The sequence below is a fragment of the Myodes glareolus genome, chromosome 5 (genome assembly GCF_982192425.1).
Source record: "Myodes glareolus chromosome 5, mMyoGla1.1, whole genome shotgun sequence".
Classification (NCBI taxonomy): Eukaryota; Metazoa; Chordata; class Mammalia; order Rodentia; family Cricetidae; genus Myodes; species Myodes glareolus.
The window spans coordinates 62997032-63011348 of NC_142030.1; the positions used below are offsets into that span (position 1 = coordinate 62997032).

The window sequence follows — 14317 nt, forward strand, 5'->3', positions numbered from 1 at the left end:
GAATATGTCAGATAAGCTTGTGGCAAGGGTCAGCAAAGATTGAAGAATTTATTGGAATTGCATATTGGAAAAAAAAAGGGCCGGGTAGTGATGGCACACGCCTTTAATCACAGCACTTGGGAGGCAGAGGCAGGCGGATCTCTGTGCGTTTGAGGCCAGCCTGGTCTACAAGAGCTAGTTCCAGGACAGGCTCCAAAGCCACAGAGAAACCCTGTCTCAGTGTTCTCTCCAACTGTTAGGTTGCTTGAAAGTATTTTCTCCCTGATACCGGAACCTTCCATCCTTCACAGTAAATGTTTCCTTCCCCTAGCCTGGGTCTTCCTTTTCCACATTCTGGCCTAGCTGTGGAATGCCTCTCCCACAGCGTTTCCTTTCCCATGTTCTTCTCACTAGCCCTTGAGAAAATGGTCTTAAATTTCCTCCTGGACTCCCTTGTGGTACAGCTGTAAGTCAAGGCCAAACTCACTTTCCTGCAAGGGCCAACACAGTGTTCTTCCGACTTTATTCACATACTAAATACATGGGAACATTCTTTTGTTTGGTTTGTGGTTTGGTTTGGTTTGGTTTGGATTTTGTTTTTTGAGACAGGGTTTCTCTGTGTACCTCTGGCTGTCCTGGGACTCACTGTATAAACCAGGCTGGCCTTGATATCACAGAGATCCACCTGCCTCTGCCTCCCTGAGTGCTGGGATTAAAGGCATGTGCCACCACCACCCAGCAATGGGAACATTCTTTGCTTTTACAAAAAAATGTGCTATGTCAGGTTTCTGCCTTGAATAAAATAGACTTCGTCTTTCATGTTCACAATATGACAAACTGTAGTAAGGAGTTGCGGGCGGGCCTGCTTTTCGTCCGGCCCGGCTCCGGCAATGCTAGCTTAGCCCCGGAAATAACACACGAATTTTATTCATTTAAACACTGTTGGCCCATTATCTCTAGAGAGTTAGCTACTGGCCAACTCTCACATCTTGATTAACCCATTTCTAATAATCTGTGTAGCACGGTGGCTTACCAGGAAAGATTCAGTATGTCTGACCTGGTGGCTGGCTCCATGGCGTCTGCCTCATTGCCCTCTTCCCAGCATTCTGTTCTGTTTACTCCGCCTACCTAATTTTCTGTCCTATCAGAGGGCCAAGGCAGTCTCTTTATTAACCAATGAAAATAACACATAACAGAAGGCCCACCTACATCAACAAACAGAAAGAAGAAAAATAGTAAAAAATAAAGAAAAAGCTGAGCATGAAAAGAAAGCTCTTTTCTATCCAGTCTCAGAGTGTGCTATGACCCGCTGCTGCTAGATCTTCTGACTTTTCAGAAGACAGAAATTGTAGTGTTCTGTGGGGGAAAAAACGTGTGTTCTTAAAAATGTTAATATCTACCTTAAAGGAATTTCAATTATTTTTTTAAGCCGGGTGGTGGTGGTGGCGCATGCCTTTAATCCCAGCACTCAGGAGGCAGAGGCAGGTGGATCTCTGAGTTTGAGTCCAGTCTGGTCTATAAGAGCTAGTTCCAGGACAGGCTCCAAAACTACAGAGAAACCCTATCTCGAAAAACCAAAAAAAAAAAAAAAAAAGCAATTTCAATTTTTCAATTTTTGCCTGGACTGAAACGGTCTGCTGGATCATCACTGGCATGCTACTTATGGCACTGTAAATTGGATTAGGTGTTTATCTTATTGCATTTACTTAATTTACAACTGGAGGCTACGTAATTATGCCTTTGATGCAATCAACCATCTGTTTCTGTACCCATTCACTGTATTGTGACATATCTGATTTTTAGCCTATCTTTGCAACACGTTGCTCATAGTGCTTTAAACTGCATCCATTCTCTGTATTACGGTGTATTGGTTCTCAGCCCAACTTTGCAACACATTGCTTGTAGTGCCCTAGCGTCAAGCTATTTTGCTTCTCCTACTATGAAGGCGAATGAAGTTAAGATATGTGCTTTCAAAACAGAAGGGTGGAATCAAGCTAGAGACTAAACTATTTTAACTTCAAGTTTTTTGCCAGTAATCTCTCTGTAAGTCTTTGCACAATATGATCAACATGCATGTAGACACAAAGACAGAGCACATCACTGTACCGAGAACACGTGTCACAGTGAGCCACCACACCCAACACTGCCACAGAGTTCCTTCAAATCTGCTAAATCTGTTCCGAAGAATTCCACACGCTGAATCCCAGCCATTTGGAGCCTCCCTATCAATTTTACCTTACATTATATCATAATTAATTGTATGCAATAAATTTTTCCTGTGAGAGCTGGGACAATCGCTCACATCTATCTAGCAAGCAATAAGGAAACAGTTATTATATGAATCATTATCATCATCTAAATAATAGCTACCACTTCCAGAGCACTGCCATTTGCTGAGCAGTTAACCATTATATGGTATCCTCCAGGCTTTCCCAGACTGGAGCACGCAATCTGAAGACAACCTCCAATTACCCTTACTTTACTTATGTAAACCTTACTTTTGTTTCTCCATCTAGGGCTTGGTGCTTTATAACATATTCTTCCCCACCCCACCCTAGTGCTGGTGTCTGAATCCAGGGCAAGGTTCTCAACCTTCCTAGGTTCAACCCTCCACAACAGTTCCTCATGTTGTGGTGACCACTCCCCCCACACACACACCATAAAATTATTCCGTTGCTACTTCACAAGTGCAATTTTTGCTTCTGTTATGAATCGTAATGTAAATAATCTGATATGTAACCCAAGAGATATCGACCATAGGTTGAGAATCGCTGACCTCCTATAGTCTAGGTAAGCTTTCTACCACAGAGCTGCTCCCCAGTTCCCTTGAGGTGCTCTTAGCTTCCCAGGTTGACTTTGAACTTCCTCTGTAGATCAGAACTTAAGGATCCTCATTTCTCCCGAATAGCTGGGGTTTCAGGCTTATAATAACCATGTCCAGCTTCTGACAGATTCTAGTTTCCGGGCAAAATGTCTGCCATCTATCTCTATTTTGTGCTTGGGAAATAGGAAGTGGACCAAAACCTCCCACTTCCCCAGGTGAAAACTGACTGGCATACACGTTCGATCTTAGGAAGCACACTGTGAAACTTGTATTTAAACTTTAAGACTAATGTGTTGAATATTTTATAGTTCATCCCCTCCAGGGATGGGGGAGCAAAATAAAAAAGGTTGTTTCCATTGTCCTCTTACTGACGTTGGTACAGAATTTTTGCTGCAATAGCCACTTCCTCTGACTTTCATCCCCACACACATCTGGTCTTGCCACATCCTGAGAAACCTCTGAAGCCTAGGTTGGCTGTGGAGTCAGCGCTAGATGCTCACAGTGAAAGAGGGGTGCACCACCAGATGCCTCAGTTGGAAGTCCGACGGGAGTGAGGTGCAGGAGAACCTGCGCTAATCGCCTAGAGCGTCTTTGCAGAGCCACCGGACCCTATAGGCCCCGCAGCAATTCTCCGCCCTAAGCTACCTACCGATTGCACGTGGCCTCCTACCGCTCCCGAATCCTACTGGCCCAGCAGGCTCCACGAGAAGCTTGACTCACGGTCGCACTGACCGGCCCCGCCCCCGGCTCCGCCCAGGCTCTCCCCCGGGCCCGCCCATTCGGCCAGCTCTGAACTAGGCTTCTTCGGAGCCCGCCGTGCTTGTTGCTGCGGCTGCGCCTCCTTGTTCTTCGCGTCACTGCTGCCGCCATGCCGGGAGGGCTGCTTCTCGGGGACGAAGCCCCCAACTTTGAGGCCAATACCACCTTCGGCCCAATCCGCTTCCACGATTTCCTGGGAGACTCGTAAGTGACCACCGCGTCGCCGTGCCAGATGTCAGCTCCCCAAAACTGCCTTCCCGGCTTTTGTTTTCCGCGCTGCGCTCGGCCCCGGAGCGCCGCTGGTTTAGCCCCTCACCGGTTCCCGCACGTGCCCGCTGCCGGGGTACCGCCGAGCATCCCCGGGCGTTGCTGGGGACCTACGACCCCTGGCCTGCCCTACGCTGATCAGAGGATCCCTTCCCTGACCCAGTGTGGCTGGACTGGCATGGGGGAAGGGATCCTTACCGCGGACGGTTTGTTGTTATTTAACCTGGCTTTATAAACAACGCTCACTTGTAACGCTGTCAAACCGAAAGCCCAGGGGAGGTGGAGCAGGGATGTGCGGTGTTGGAGGTCACTTCCTGGGACGCCTGCCCAGGGTCGCACTGCCCTCCTCTCGCCGCTATAGAATTTGCACCCGACGGAAGGTGGGTGCAGAAAGCCATAGTCAGAGTACACAGCCACAGATTGTGGATTGTCCCGTGTTATCTAAAGTCCTGCTTAACTTCTCGAAGTGGTAGTTTCGGACTTCTGAAAAAATTTTTAAACTACCATGTGCCAAATAAGTAGCCATAAGACTTTTTGTCAGGAGCCTACGCCAGGAGTCAAAATAAGATTTTTGTGTAACGGCTTTGGGAGGAACCAGGAACACTGTGTGGGTGTGGCTGTCATTCCAGAATAAGCAACAGTTTGAATGTAGTGGCATTTTATTTTTATTTTAATAAATAAAGCTTGTCTGAAGTTCAAAGAGTTACAGCCACACTGACTGGCCAGCCTTACAGACCAGGCCGCTATAACACACACCTTTAATCCCAGTAGCCACACTAATTTGCCATAAAAACCGGGTAGTGCACGCCTTTAATCCCAGAACTAGAGAGGATTATAAAACGGGAGGACACAGCTCTCAGTCTCATTCTGAGATTCCTGGGGGCAGGATTGCCATTTTGGACTGAGGTCGTGATAAGAGCCGGTAGCTGGCTCCTTTGCTTTCCGGATCTTCAGCTTGAATCCCAGTTTCTCTCTCTGAGTTTTTATGAATCGTACTTCAGTTTGCGAGAGGGGGTTGTTCAGCGCCTGAGACCATTTGCCACCATAGGCCATCCCAAGGCCAGGACACGTGTACATCCCCACTTTGAGACTCTTTTGTTTCCCAGTGGCCCCCTCCCCCTCTGCGTTTGCATCCCGCGCCTAGCCTTGCTGTTGATAGCCTCAGTGGTGGCCTTTAATGGCGAGGAGTACACCGGTGTTGCCTTCGTTTTACAGCTCCTGAGGGCACTAATGCTCTGTTTCCGCCAGCATTTTGCGTCCGTGTCAGGTTCCGTTGTAGTTCTGGAGTTTCAGTGCCACTGCTCCATTGTGTGAACAAGCTCCTGGGTCTGTGTCCTTTTTATATCCAGTATTCTGGTGTGTGTCTGTGGGAAGTCTGCACAGTTTATGAAACTAACCCGGTAATCAGCATTAGAGAACCAGGTGAGGATTCTTGCCTGGCATCCATTTTCCATCTGCTGACCATGGCAAAGCAGACAGAGCTTTTCAAAGAGAAGGGCAGACTAGAAAATAGTAGCAAATGAACTCTCAGACCTGCAGAAGAAGACTGGAGTTAAGCATGACTGCCTGTCTCATTCTTAGAACCTAGGTGTTAATATTTATCCAAAACTGCAGAGAGGATTTACGCAGTGTTCCTTCCCTTTCCTGCCTGCAGCCACACCCCCGTGAAATGTGAGATCTTGCTGGAACTCTTCATCCGTACGGATTACAGATAACTAGGACTCTAAAGCACCAGTACTATGAAGATAACTATGGAGAGGAAGTCCTTTGTGGTTGTTTATTGACCTAGATCTATCTAGATTTGCTTTAAAATGTTGTTGCCCATCTGCATCCAGATGTGTAAGCCTATTTATTCCAGCAACTTGGGAGACAGAGGCAGAAAGATCCTAAATTCAAGACCAATCTGGGCAGCTCACTGAGGCTCTGTCTCTAATTAAAAACTCAAATCAGTAGCTGGGCCGGTGGTAGGTACGCCTTTAATCCCAGACAGAGGCAGGTGGGTCTCCAAGGGTCTAGGTGGGTTGAGGTCAGCCAGGTCTACAAAGCGAGTTCCAGGACAACCAGGACTGTTACACGGAAAAAAACGGTCTCAAGCAAACAAACAAAAACTAAACTATTTAAATAAGTAAATGAAATGACCTCCTCTTAAAAAGATGAGGTAGCCTTCTAAACAAGCCCAGAAGTGGGCTTAGAGTGACGTGTGACACTCCTGTCATACCAGAGGAAGGCTTTTCCACTCTATGTATCAGTACAATACATAACTCTAACTCCATTCTGTAGATAATCTCAAGTCAAACTGCCAATTACGGACTTAAGTATCCTTTGGAGGGAAAGAAAATGAACTTTAAACATTACAGGTCTCTGCTCTGCCTCTTACACTTAGAAACAAGGATATGGGTGCTATGTGGGTTTGCTTAGCTTTGTGTGGCCTCTGGATGTGGAAGATCATCTTCGTAGTACGACTTGGGGTTCCTCACTAATCAACACCTGTACCAGAGGTTTTCTGGCAGAAGTAGAGACCCTTCTCTTTGAAGAAGTAAACTTTTTTCCTGTGAAAGTGAGGAAGAAATGGGATGATGTAATTGAATTTCTCCAAAGAGCAGGGCAGGCGGGCCCGGGGAGACATTCTCAATACCCTAAGATAGACTGGAATGTGTGAAGGAGCATAAGACCAGTCCCTCAGCATGACTCAGCAAAACGCACTTGCCTCACAATTAAAAAAAAAATCTAATTCATCACTCCTAGATAACACATAAAGAAATGTCCTGTTCCTTTTCTTTCTGCATCTTCTAGAGCCTTTCTCTAAGTCACATCTTAACCTTACATCGGTTCTTTTCCATAGAATCTAGGGCCTAAGTGTTCATAGCTAGATTAAATCTTGAAAGATGTTCCTCTTACTGCCCATATTAAGAATTCAGCACTGCATACCTCCACAGTCTTCAGGCATTACCTAGCTCCTTTGTAGGGCCTTCCTTCCTTTTAAGAAGGCCTCGCCTTGCCCTGGGAGCCGAGAGGCAGATGTCAGTGGGAAGCAATAGCTGCGGTGGAAGGCGGTAGCTGCGGTAACCTGCGTTGTTTCTGCTTGGGAAAGTTACCAAACCCTGAGTATCTAGGCCAGATTGAGCAATCTGCTGGTTCAAGACCTTGCCCCTGGGTGGCTCAAGCAGTGGGAGTGCACAGAACCCAGCGCTGCATTTTCCTTTCACTTGTAAGAACGGCTTCTGTTGCCAAGAAGGAAGTAGTGCTCCCCAGTTTCTTGGGAGCCTGAGTCATCCTCAGGATCTGTACCTTGGACCTTTACCTAAGAATTGTAGAGTGGAAATCTATGTTGTAGGATATCTGTATTTTCTACCTGTTTGATCTAAAGTAAATCTGCACCTGTTGAAATATTGGCATGGTGCAAATGTGCTCAACAAGTTAGATCAGTCAAGTGGCTTTCTGAAACATTTTGTATCTAGCTGCTTCTAGAAAGCCAAGTGCCAACCTAAATTCTACCTAGAAATCGAGGATAGAGCCCTGTCCACTCTGGGTTACATAACCTGTTTGTTGCTGTAGCCAGGCATCTGTTTGGATTTGGGGCATCGTAGACACTGAATATCAAAGTTTGTGCTAGAAAACAAACAAAAGTCCTAAGAAATATTTCAATAGGGCTCTTGGCTTGAATAGCACACATTTTATTGACTGAAAAGGAGTCATGGTAACTCCATAGTTAAGAAAGGGGCCGAGTGTGGTGGTGCATGCCTTTAATCCCAGCACTCAGAAGGCAGAGGCAGGCCCTCTCTCTGAGTTTATTTAGGCCAACCTGATCTACAGGTCAAGTTCCAGGACAGACAGCCAGGGCTGCACAGAAACCCTGTCTAAATAAATAAATAGTAAAAATAAAATGAGTTCTTTCGAACCATTTATTGTGATTTTTTATATATTTGATATATAAAATTGTATATATTGATAGACACTTGGGCTTCTCTGGAGGCAAGGTTGGAACTAAAATGTTTAAAAGTCTTCGTTAAACAGGCATTTGAAGAAAGAAAACCTGTTTTGAATGCAGGTATTGTTTTCATTCTGCATGATGACAGTAACTGTTTACTCAGTTGTGACCCTCTTCTTCATTCCAGATGGGGCATTCTCTTTTCTCACCCACGGGACTTTACCCCAGTGTGCACCACAGAGCTTGGCAGAGCGGTAAAGCTGGCGCCAGAGTTTGCCAAGATGAACGTTAAAATGATTGCTCTTTCGATAGACAGTGTTGAGGACCATCTTGCCTGGAGCAAGGTATAGTTCTATCTATGATTTTAGGTGTGTGTGTGTGTGTGTGTGTGTGTGTGTGTGTGTGTGTGTGTATTCTTCCTTTCCTGTTGCCTTCCACACAACTCCTAATAGCCTTAATATTTAACAAAAGGCAGTGTTTTTTTATGTGCTAATGGGTTGACTGATGGCCACAGCCCCCCTCCACAGCTCTAAACAGAACCAGGAAAGATTAGGGGTTGAGACTTTAATCCCCACCCAATCTCTGGGACGAAATACCTGTACACTTCTTGGTGATCAGCAATGTCACGGACGTCTTTGTGTTCCTTAGTAAGAGAATGGGTACTTTGTTTTCTTACCCCTCTGTATCAGAAATATTGATTGGCATTGACTTTGATTCTAAGGTGATTCTAAGGTTATATCTTAGTTACATAGAGTGTAACTTGGTTTCCGAGATAAAAGTGTACATAAACTTGGGGATCAGAGTTCATTGCTTAATTGAAAGTCAGACTTCAACTTCACAGGATCTCTGTGTTTCTATGTCCAATGATGGAGTCTCAGTCACCGTCTTCCCTGGTTCACCAATAGCTACCCTACCTCTTTTCCTGGCATTCAGGATGTTGCTTCCAGCTGTCCATACTTAGAATCATTCTTCACTGTCTTCCAGTTTCTAATTTGTGCGGAGCTTGGCCCACTTCCCGTTTCTATCTGTACTTTCTCCCTTGGTGAGCTCTTATGCTCACACCTTCAGGTAACACCCATGAATTGCTTCTCAGAGTCCCATATCCTGGCCTCCAGGTCAGTGAAGCCAGCCTATTCTGCATTTCCCTGGGATATCTAAACACTCTAAACTTAGCGTATCTAAAATTGGGCCCCATTATTCGTTAGAAGATGGTTTTCATCTCCATTATTAGCAGCAACATTTTTGATGTTGCTAAGTTGAAACTCCAGGCCATTCTTAACTCCTTGTGTAAATGATACTGGGATGGCTTCCTCGACCCCAGCCGGCTGAAAAGGAGGGCATCAGTGTGCTCTGCACCTCAGCCGGTGTTCGTTCAGTGCTAGCTGGTAAAGACTGAAATTGTCTTGATTTAGGATAAAATAAAAACCAAGTAATGTGGGGCTTTGATGTCCATGAGTGTAATGTGCTGTCTCAATTTATTAAGCAAATGATAAGGTCAAGAATTAATGGCTATCGATATTAGATCACAGATTGCCAAGAGTTTGGAGCTCACACCTGTATGTACAGGAACATACCCAGGTTCATTTTACCTGCCCTAAAAGTTTTCAGGATTGTGATTGCCTGGAACAGAAAATAAATCCAAACTTAAAACAGTACGAGCTTCTGCGTGTGACAGGCCACATAGGAAAGCTCCAGGTGTGCAGGCAGGAAACCATATTGGTTATTATTTATCTGGCGACTAAACAATAGGCAGTCAGTGACCAACAGCCACAGGCAACTTGGGTAATAAAATTAATGCATATGTTCAAATCTGTTGCTATCCTTTCAGAGTTTTAATGTCACTCTTATTCTCTCTCATCTCTGAAGAAATGCAAAATAGGTTTCAGATCTGACCATAAGCTTCACATGAATAGTAAACACCTTTTTCTAATCTTAAGTCCACTTTCCTGTCACTTCCTAAAAATCTCACTTTCCTACAGTGGTTTATGTGTGGACTTGGCTGCATGTTTCCTTAAGGTTGACTTCCCCAAAATGCCTTGCTTTTTCCAGTGAAAGCCTTCCCATCTTTCAGAGCCCAGGTAGAAGACGTTCCACCCCTTTCTTGGGGCCTTCCTTCCTGTACCCCCGGGGTCCTATAAATTTAAAGAGTTCAGCATGGAAAGGGCTTTGGCCTATGTGTGCCGTACTCTAAGACTCCTGTCAGTGAATAATGGCAACGAAAAGTGTCCGCTCGTGTCTCTGACTGAGACCCCTGAGATCGTGACTGTGGTGGTTCCTCAACCAGGGAAGTGTTGATTCTTCGCTGCTGAAATGCAGAGAACCGTGTGAAGTTTAAAATTTTCTTTCCCCTTTCTCCTCCATTTCAGGACATCAATGCTTACAATGGTGATGAGCCCACAGAAAAGTTACCGTTCCCCATCATCGATGACAAGAAGAGGGAACTTGCCATCCTTTTGGGCATGCTGGACCCAGCAGAGAAGGATGAAAAGGGCATGCCCGTGACGGCCCGTGTGGTGAGTCCTAGCAGCCCCATGTGAATGTTTGAGCCGACTCAAGGACGCAAAGGAGGAATATCTACCATTCTGAGACATCTGTGAGCTAGTGACTGTCCTTTATTATCCGGATGCTGGGGCAGAGTGACTGACCTAGTCAGCTAAAACTTTTGTTTAATTTGTAACTGTTGGATTTATCTACGCATCAATAAGTAGTTCATCCAAAACTGTTTGCTAGTGTTCAAAAAGAATCTGTGTTACCACTTGCCAGCCATCTTTAAAGCAGTTCTGACAGGCCAGTCCTGAACTTTCTTGTTCTGTCGTTCCCTCCCTGGGGACCAAGCCTGGCGGCCCCTGATACACACCTGTTTGAGCCCCACATCAGCTCACGTTAGCAACACGCTCTTGATGACCAGCCCTCGGTGGCCTACCACAGCTCTCTGGGGCTCGTCCCTGAAAATTTACATGACACTTTCTTCTTTCTGGGACAGCAAACTTTGAAGAGTAACAGAAAAGAGAGTGACCTGTGACCTGTGTCTCGGACAGATTTGTCTATTCTTCCCTCCCCCCCCCCCCCCCGTTCTCTTTCTATCTATGTTTTTGCATCTTTGAACACTTAATGACTGCAGAGCTTTCTGGAGACTTTGGGACAGGGGCCTTAAAACAATGAAGCCCAAAGAGAATTATAATTTCTCCAGGAGTCCCATGCTGGAAGGGAAAGGTGAAGGCATCCGTACCAAGATAGGAACTTCGTTCCACACAGGAACAAAGACATTCCCACAGCTCTGAGTAAACGGATGTGTATGTGTTCCTGGCGTCTGCACTCTTTTCTATAGCAGTGTTACGCTGGGTCAAGCAAGATAGCTTAGACAGATAAGGGTGCCAAACCTGAGGATCTGATTGGCTTCCCGGAACCTAAGCAGTGCTGGAGAGAACCAACTCTTACAAGCTGAGCTCTGACCTTCACTATCACACTGGCTTGTGTGTACAACCACACCCTCAAATGCAAAATAAAATTCTTTTTAAATTACAGAGAACTGTTAGAGCAGCAGTTCTCAACCTGTGGGTCGCCACCCCATTGGCGTGTCAAGCAAACCTCTCACTGGGGTCGCATATCAGATATTTACAGTACTATTCCTAACAGTAGCAAAAGTACAGCTATGTAGTTAAGTAACAACTAAATAATAATAATAAGTATTATTATAAATAATAGCAACTAGCATAGCAGCTAAATAATTTTATGGTTGGGGGATCACCACAACATGAGGAACTGTATTAGAGGGTCACAGCCTTGGGAAGGTTAAGAACCACTATGTCAGAGGAAGGGTAGACAGACTAGGAGTCTTTTACTCCCTGGTTTGGCTGCCCTATAATGAAATCCATTTTCCTTTGCCAGTTCTGTTTTCTCCTCTGGGATAGGGGGAAATGAGGCAGCAAGCTGATGAACCTGAGCGCCTGGTAATGGCTTTGCTGTCAGACTAAAGAGCTCCCACGTGTCTACTTTGCAGGTGTTCATTTTTGGCCCTGACAAGAAACTGAAGCTGTCTATCCTCTACCCAGCCACCACTGGCAGGAACTTTGATGAGATTCTCAGAGTAATTAAGTCTCTCCAGCTGACAGCAACAAAACGGGTTGCTACCCCGGTTGATTGGAAGGTAAAGCTGTTCCAGATCCAGGTGCCCCACATAAGGAAGGTTGGAGGGTCAGTCTCTAATGGCCACCTTCAGGATCTAGGTTTCCTAGGGTGTCCTGGTCTGGTATACCAGGAGGATTTGTTTAAGAGATCATTTACACTGTCTGCATAAAACAAAACTTTATGATGTTTGCGAACTGTTACATGCTTCCAACACATCTGTCACAATGGTCCCTTTTTTGTCCAGAAGTTGAACATCCCTAATCCCAAATATCCCAGGTCCACAGCTCCAAAATCAAAAATTTCTTGATGTGTTTCATCACATCAACTTTTGGAGATCAGAGGTGTTCAGCCGGTTGTGCATGTGCTCCATATCCAAAAATGTCCAAATGTGAAACACTTCCTCTTTAAATACAGGATATTCAATGAGTATAAATAAGAATTCCTTCATCTAACCATTACCTGATAAGCAAAATCTTTATAGTAAAACCTTGTTGGATCTGGACACTGTGGGACTTGTGATCCTAGAGGTAGGAACAGGAGGATCACAAGTTCAAGCTCAGTGTAGCTACACAGCAAGGAAAGAAGAGCCTAGTCGGCTGCTTCACGCCTGTCCCGGCAGCTCCAGGACTGTGGTGTGCTGGTGTCATAGGCTGGCCTTGGATTTTTAATCTCCTGCCTCAGGCTTGTGCATGCTGAGATTACGGGCATGCACCACCACACCCAAAAAGTTTATTGTTCATAAACTTTTAATACCTAAGAAAGATCTCTGCAGATAAATAGGACAAGATACACCAAAAGTATCTTAGTATCGCTAACCTGAGTGCCGGTTTTTGATTTGTCTGACAGGCAAGTCATCTGCACTTTCAGGAAGTCGAGTGGGGAATGGGAGGTGAGAGGGAATGTAGCCCGATCCAATCCTGTAAACCAAGGGGTAGATTTAGAATTACATTTTAAGGTGTGATGGCTGGAAGAGAAAGTATCAGCTCAGGACCCCCAAACCAAGTTCTCAACTCAAAGGAGATTTGCCCCAGAGGGACGAAGACCGGGGAATAAGAGACAAAGACAGGAGATGAGGGGGAAGGGGACAAGAGAAAGGGGGGAGCAATATTTGTGAGGGGCACACGGACAAAGGACTCCCTCTGAATAGAGAAGAGACAGACATGGCACATAGGAAAATGGCGGTTTATAAAGGTAAATGGGGAAACCTTGTGTCGGACTGGATTGTTTAATTTTAGTTGGGCATGTTAAGGTAGCCAAGGGGGCTTTTAGTTGCTGGACTTCAATGCTATGAAAGCTGAACCTTGGTAGTTGGCCTTAGGAGAAGGAAGTGGCCAAATAAGGGAAGAGACCTTGGTGGCTAGCTAAATGTAGGATTGTAACCTAAGGATTTTTTAACAAAGCAGAGGGAAAGGGGGAGAAGGGCAAGGCCTGCCAGAGCCGTGTCTGTCCAGCTCAAGCTGGCTAGAGTCCCTTCAATACCCAGCTATGATGGGATTTAAAATCGCACTTTCTCCCTAAGATGGAGAAATACTTCCTAACAAACATGTCAGAAATCAATTTGTAAAACCGTAAGTTCCTCAAGAGAAGAAAGAGTACTAGCTTCCCTTCGTTGCCACCATCCTTCGCCAGTCTCCCGTAGTTAATCCTTCCTTATTAAAGACCTCTTACCCTTGCTGTAAGATTGAATCGCACCATCTCCCAACAGGAGGGCGACAGCGTCATGGTCCTGCCCACCATCGCTGAAGAGGAAGCCAAAAGTCTATTTCCCAAAGGAGTCTTCACCAAAGATCTCCCGTCTGGCAAGAAGTACCTCCGTTATACTCCGCAGCCTTAACTCTGTGGGAGCTGGCTGCAGCTGCTCCGACACAGTGGACCTGAGGACACCAGCTGACGGTCATCTGTCCTCGCCCAGTTCCATAGAAACCTCCTGGCTGTGTGATCACAGCCAAAGTCATTAGGTCACTATACTTCTGACTCATTAAATGGAAATGGCACCAAAACTTTCTTGGGGTTCTTTACTCTGTGCCTTCACCAGCATTCTGCCCCTCCATCCATCTCAGGGTTCTGCTGACCAGCTTTCTCTGAAATACATTCTGTATCAGAAACTCTGACCTCTGCAGGGTTTGTGATGAGCAAGCTACAGTGTCAGGTGGAGGTAGAGGAAGCTCACTCGACTCCATGGTAGAATGACTCACCTTTTGTAGCCTCCAAATTGAATTTTCTGTTACCCATTTTGGAAAATACTGAAATGGGGGAAACTTTCAGATCTGTACTTTTCATAAGTAACAAACTTGGGAACAACCCAGGGAAAGTTCTAACTGTTGTGCTATCTGGAATCTGGTGTGTTTCTGTCAAATGGGGGTTCAGAAGAGGCTTCCTTTGCCCTGCCAAGGAGGGAGGTGCACCCAAGGCCGCTCATCCCTTCAGGGGCT

The 14317-nt window shown here is 45.6% G+C and overlaps 1 protein-coding gene and 1 long non-coding RNA gene across 2 annotated transcripts; one reads left to right on the plus strand and one right to left on the minus strand.

The window, feature by feature from the left end:
- The first annotated feature begins 3601 nt into the window (after window positions 1-3601).
- Window positions 3602-13885, plus strand: Prdx6 (peroxiredoxin 6). Its single transcript, XM_048421141.3, has 5 exons — window positions 3602-3766; window positions 7945-8101; window positions 10124-10270; window positions 11758-11904; window positions 13591-13885. Exons 1-5 carry the CDS (start codon window positions 3672-3674, stop codon window positions 13717-13719), a joined length of 675 nt encoding a protein of 224 aa, XP_048277098.1. The 5' UTR covers window positions 3602-3671; the 3' UTR covers window positions 13720-13885.
- Window positions 4477-6943, minus strand: LOC146894931 (uncharacterized). The gene is made up of 2 exons (XR_015001368.2): window positions 6758-6943; window positions 4477-5362 (listed from the first exon to the last, which is right to left on the minus strand). It is a non-coding gene; the product is annotated as an uncharacterized LOC146894931 (long non-coding RNA).
- Window positions 13886-14317: the final 432 nt, after the last annotated feature.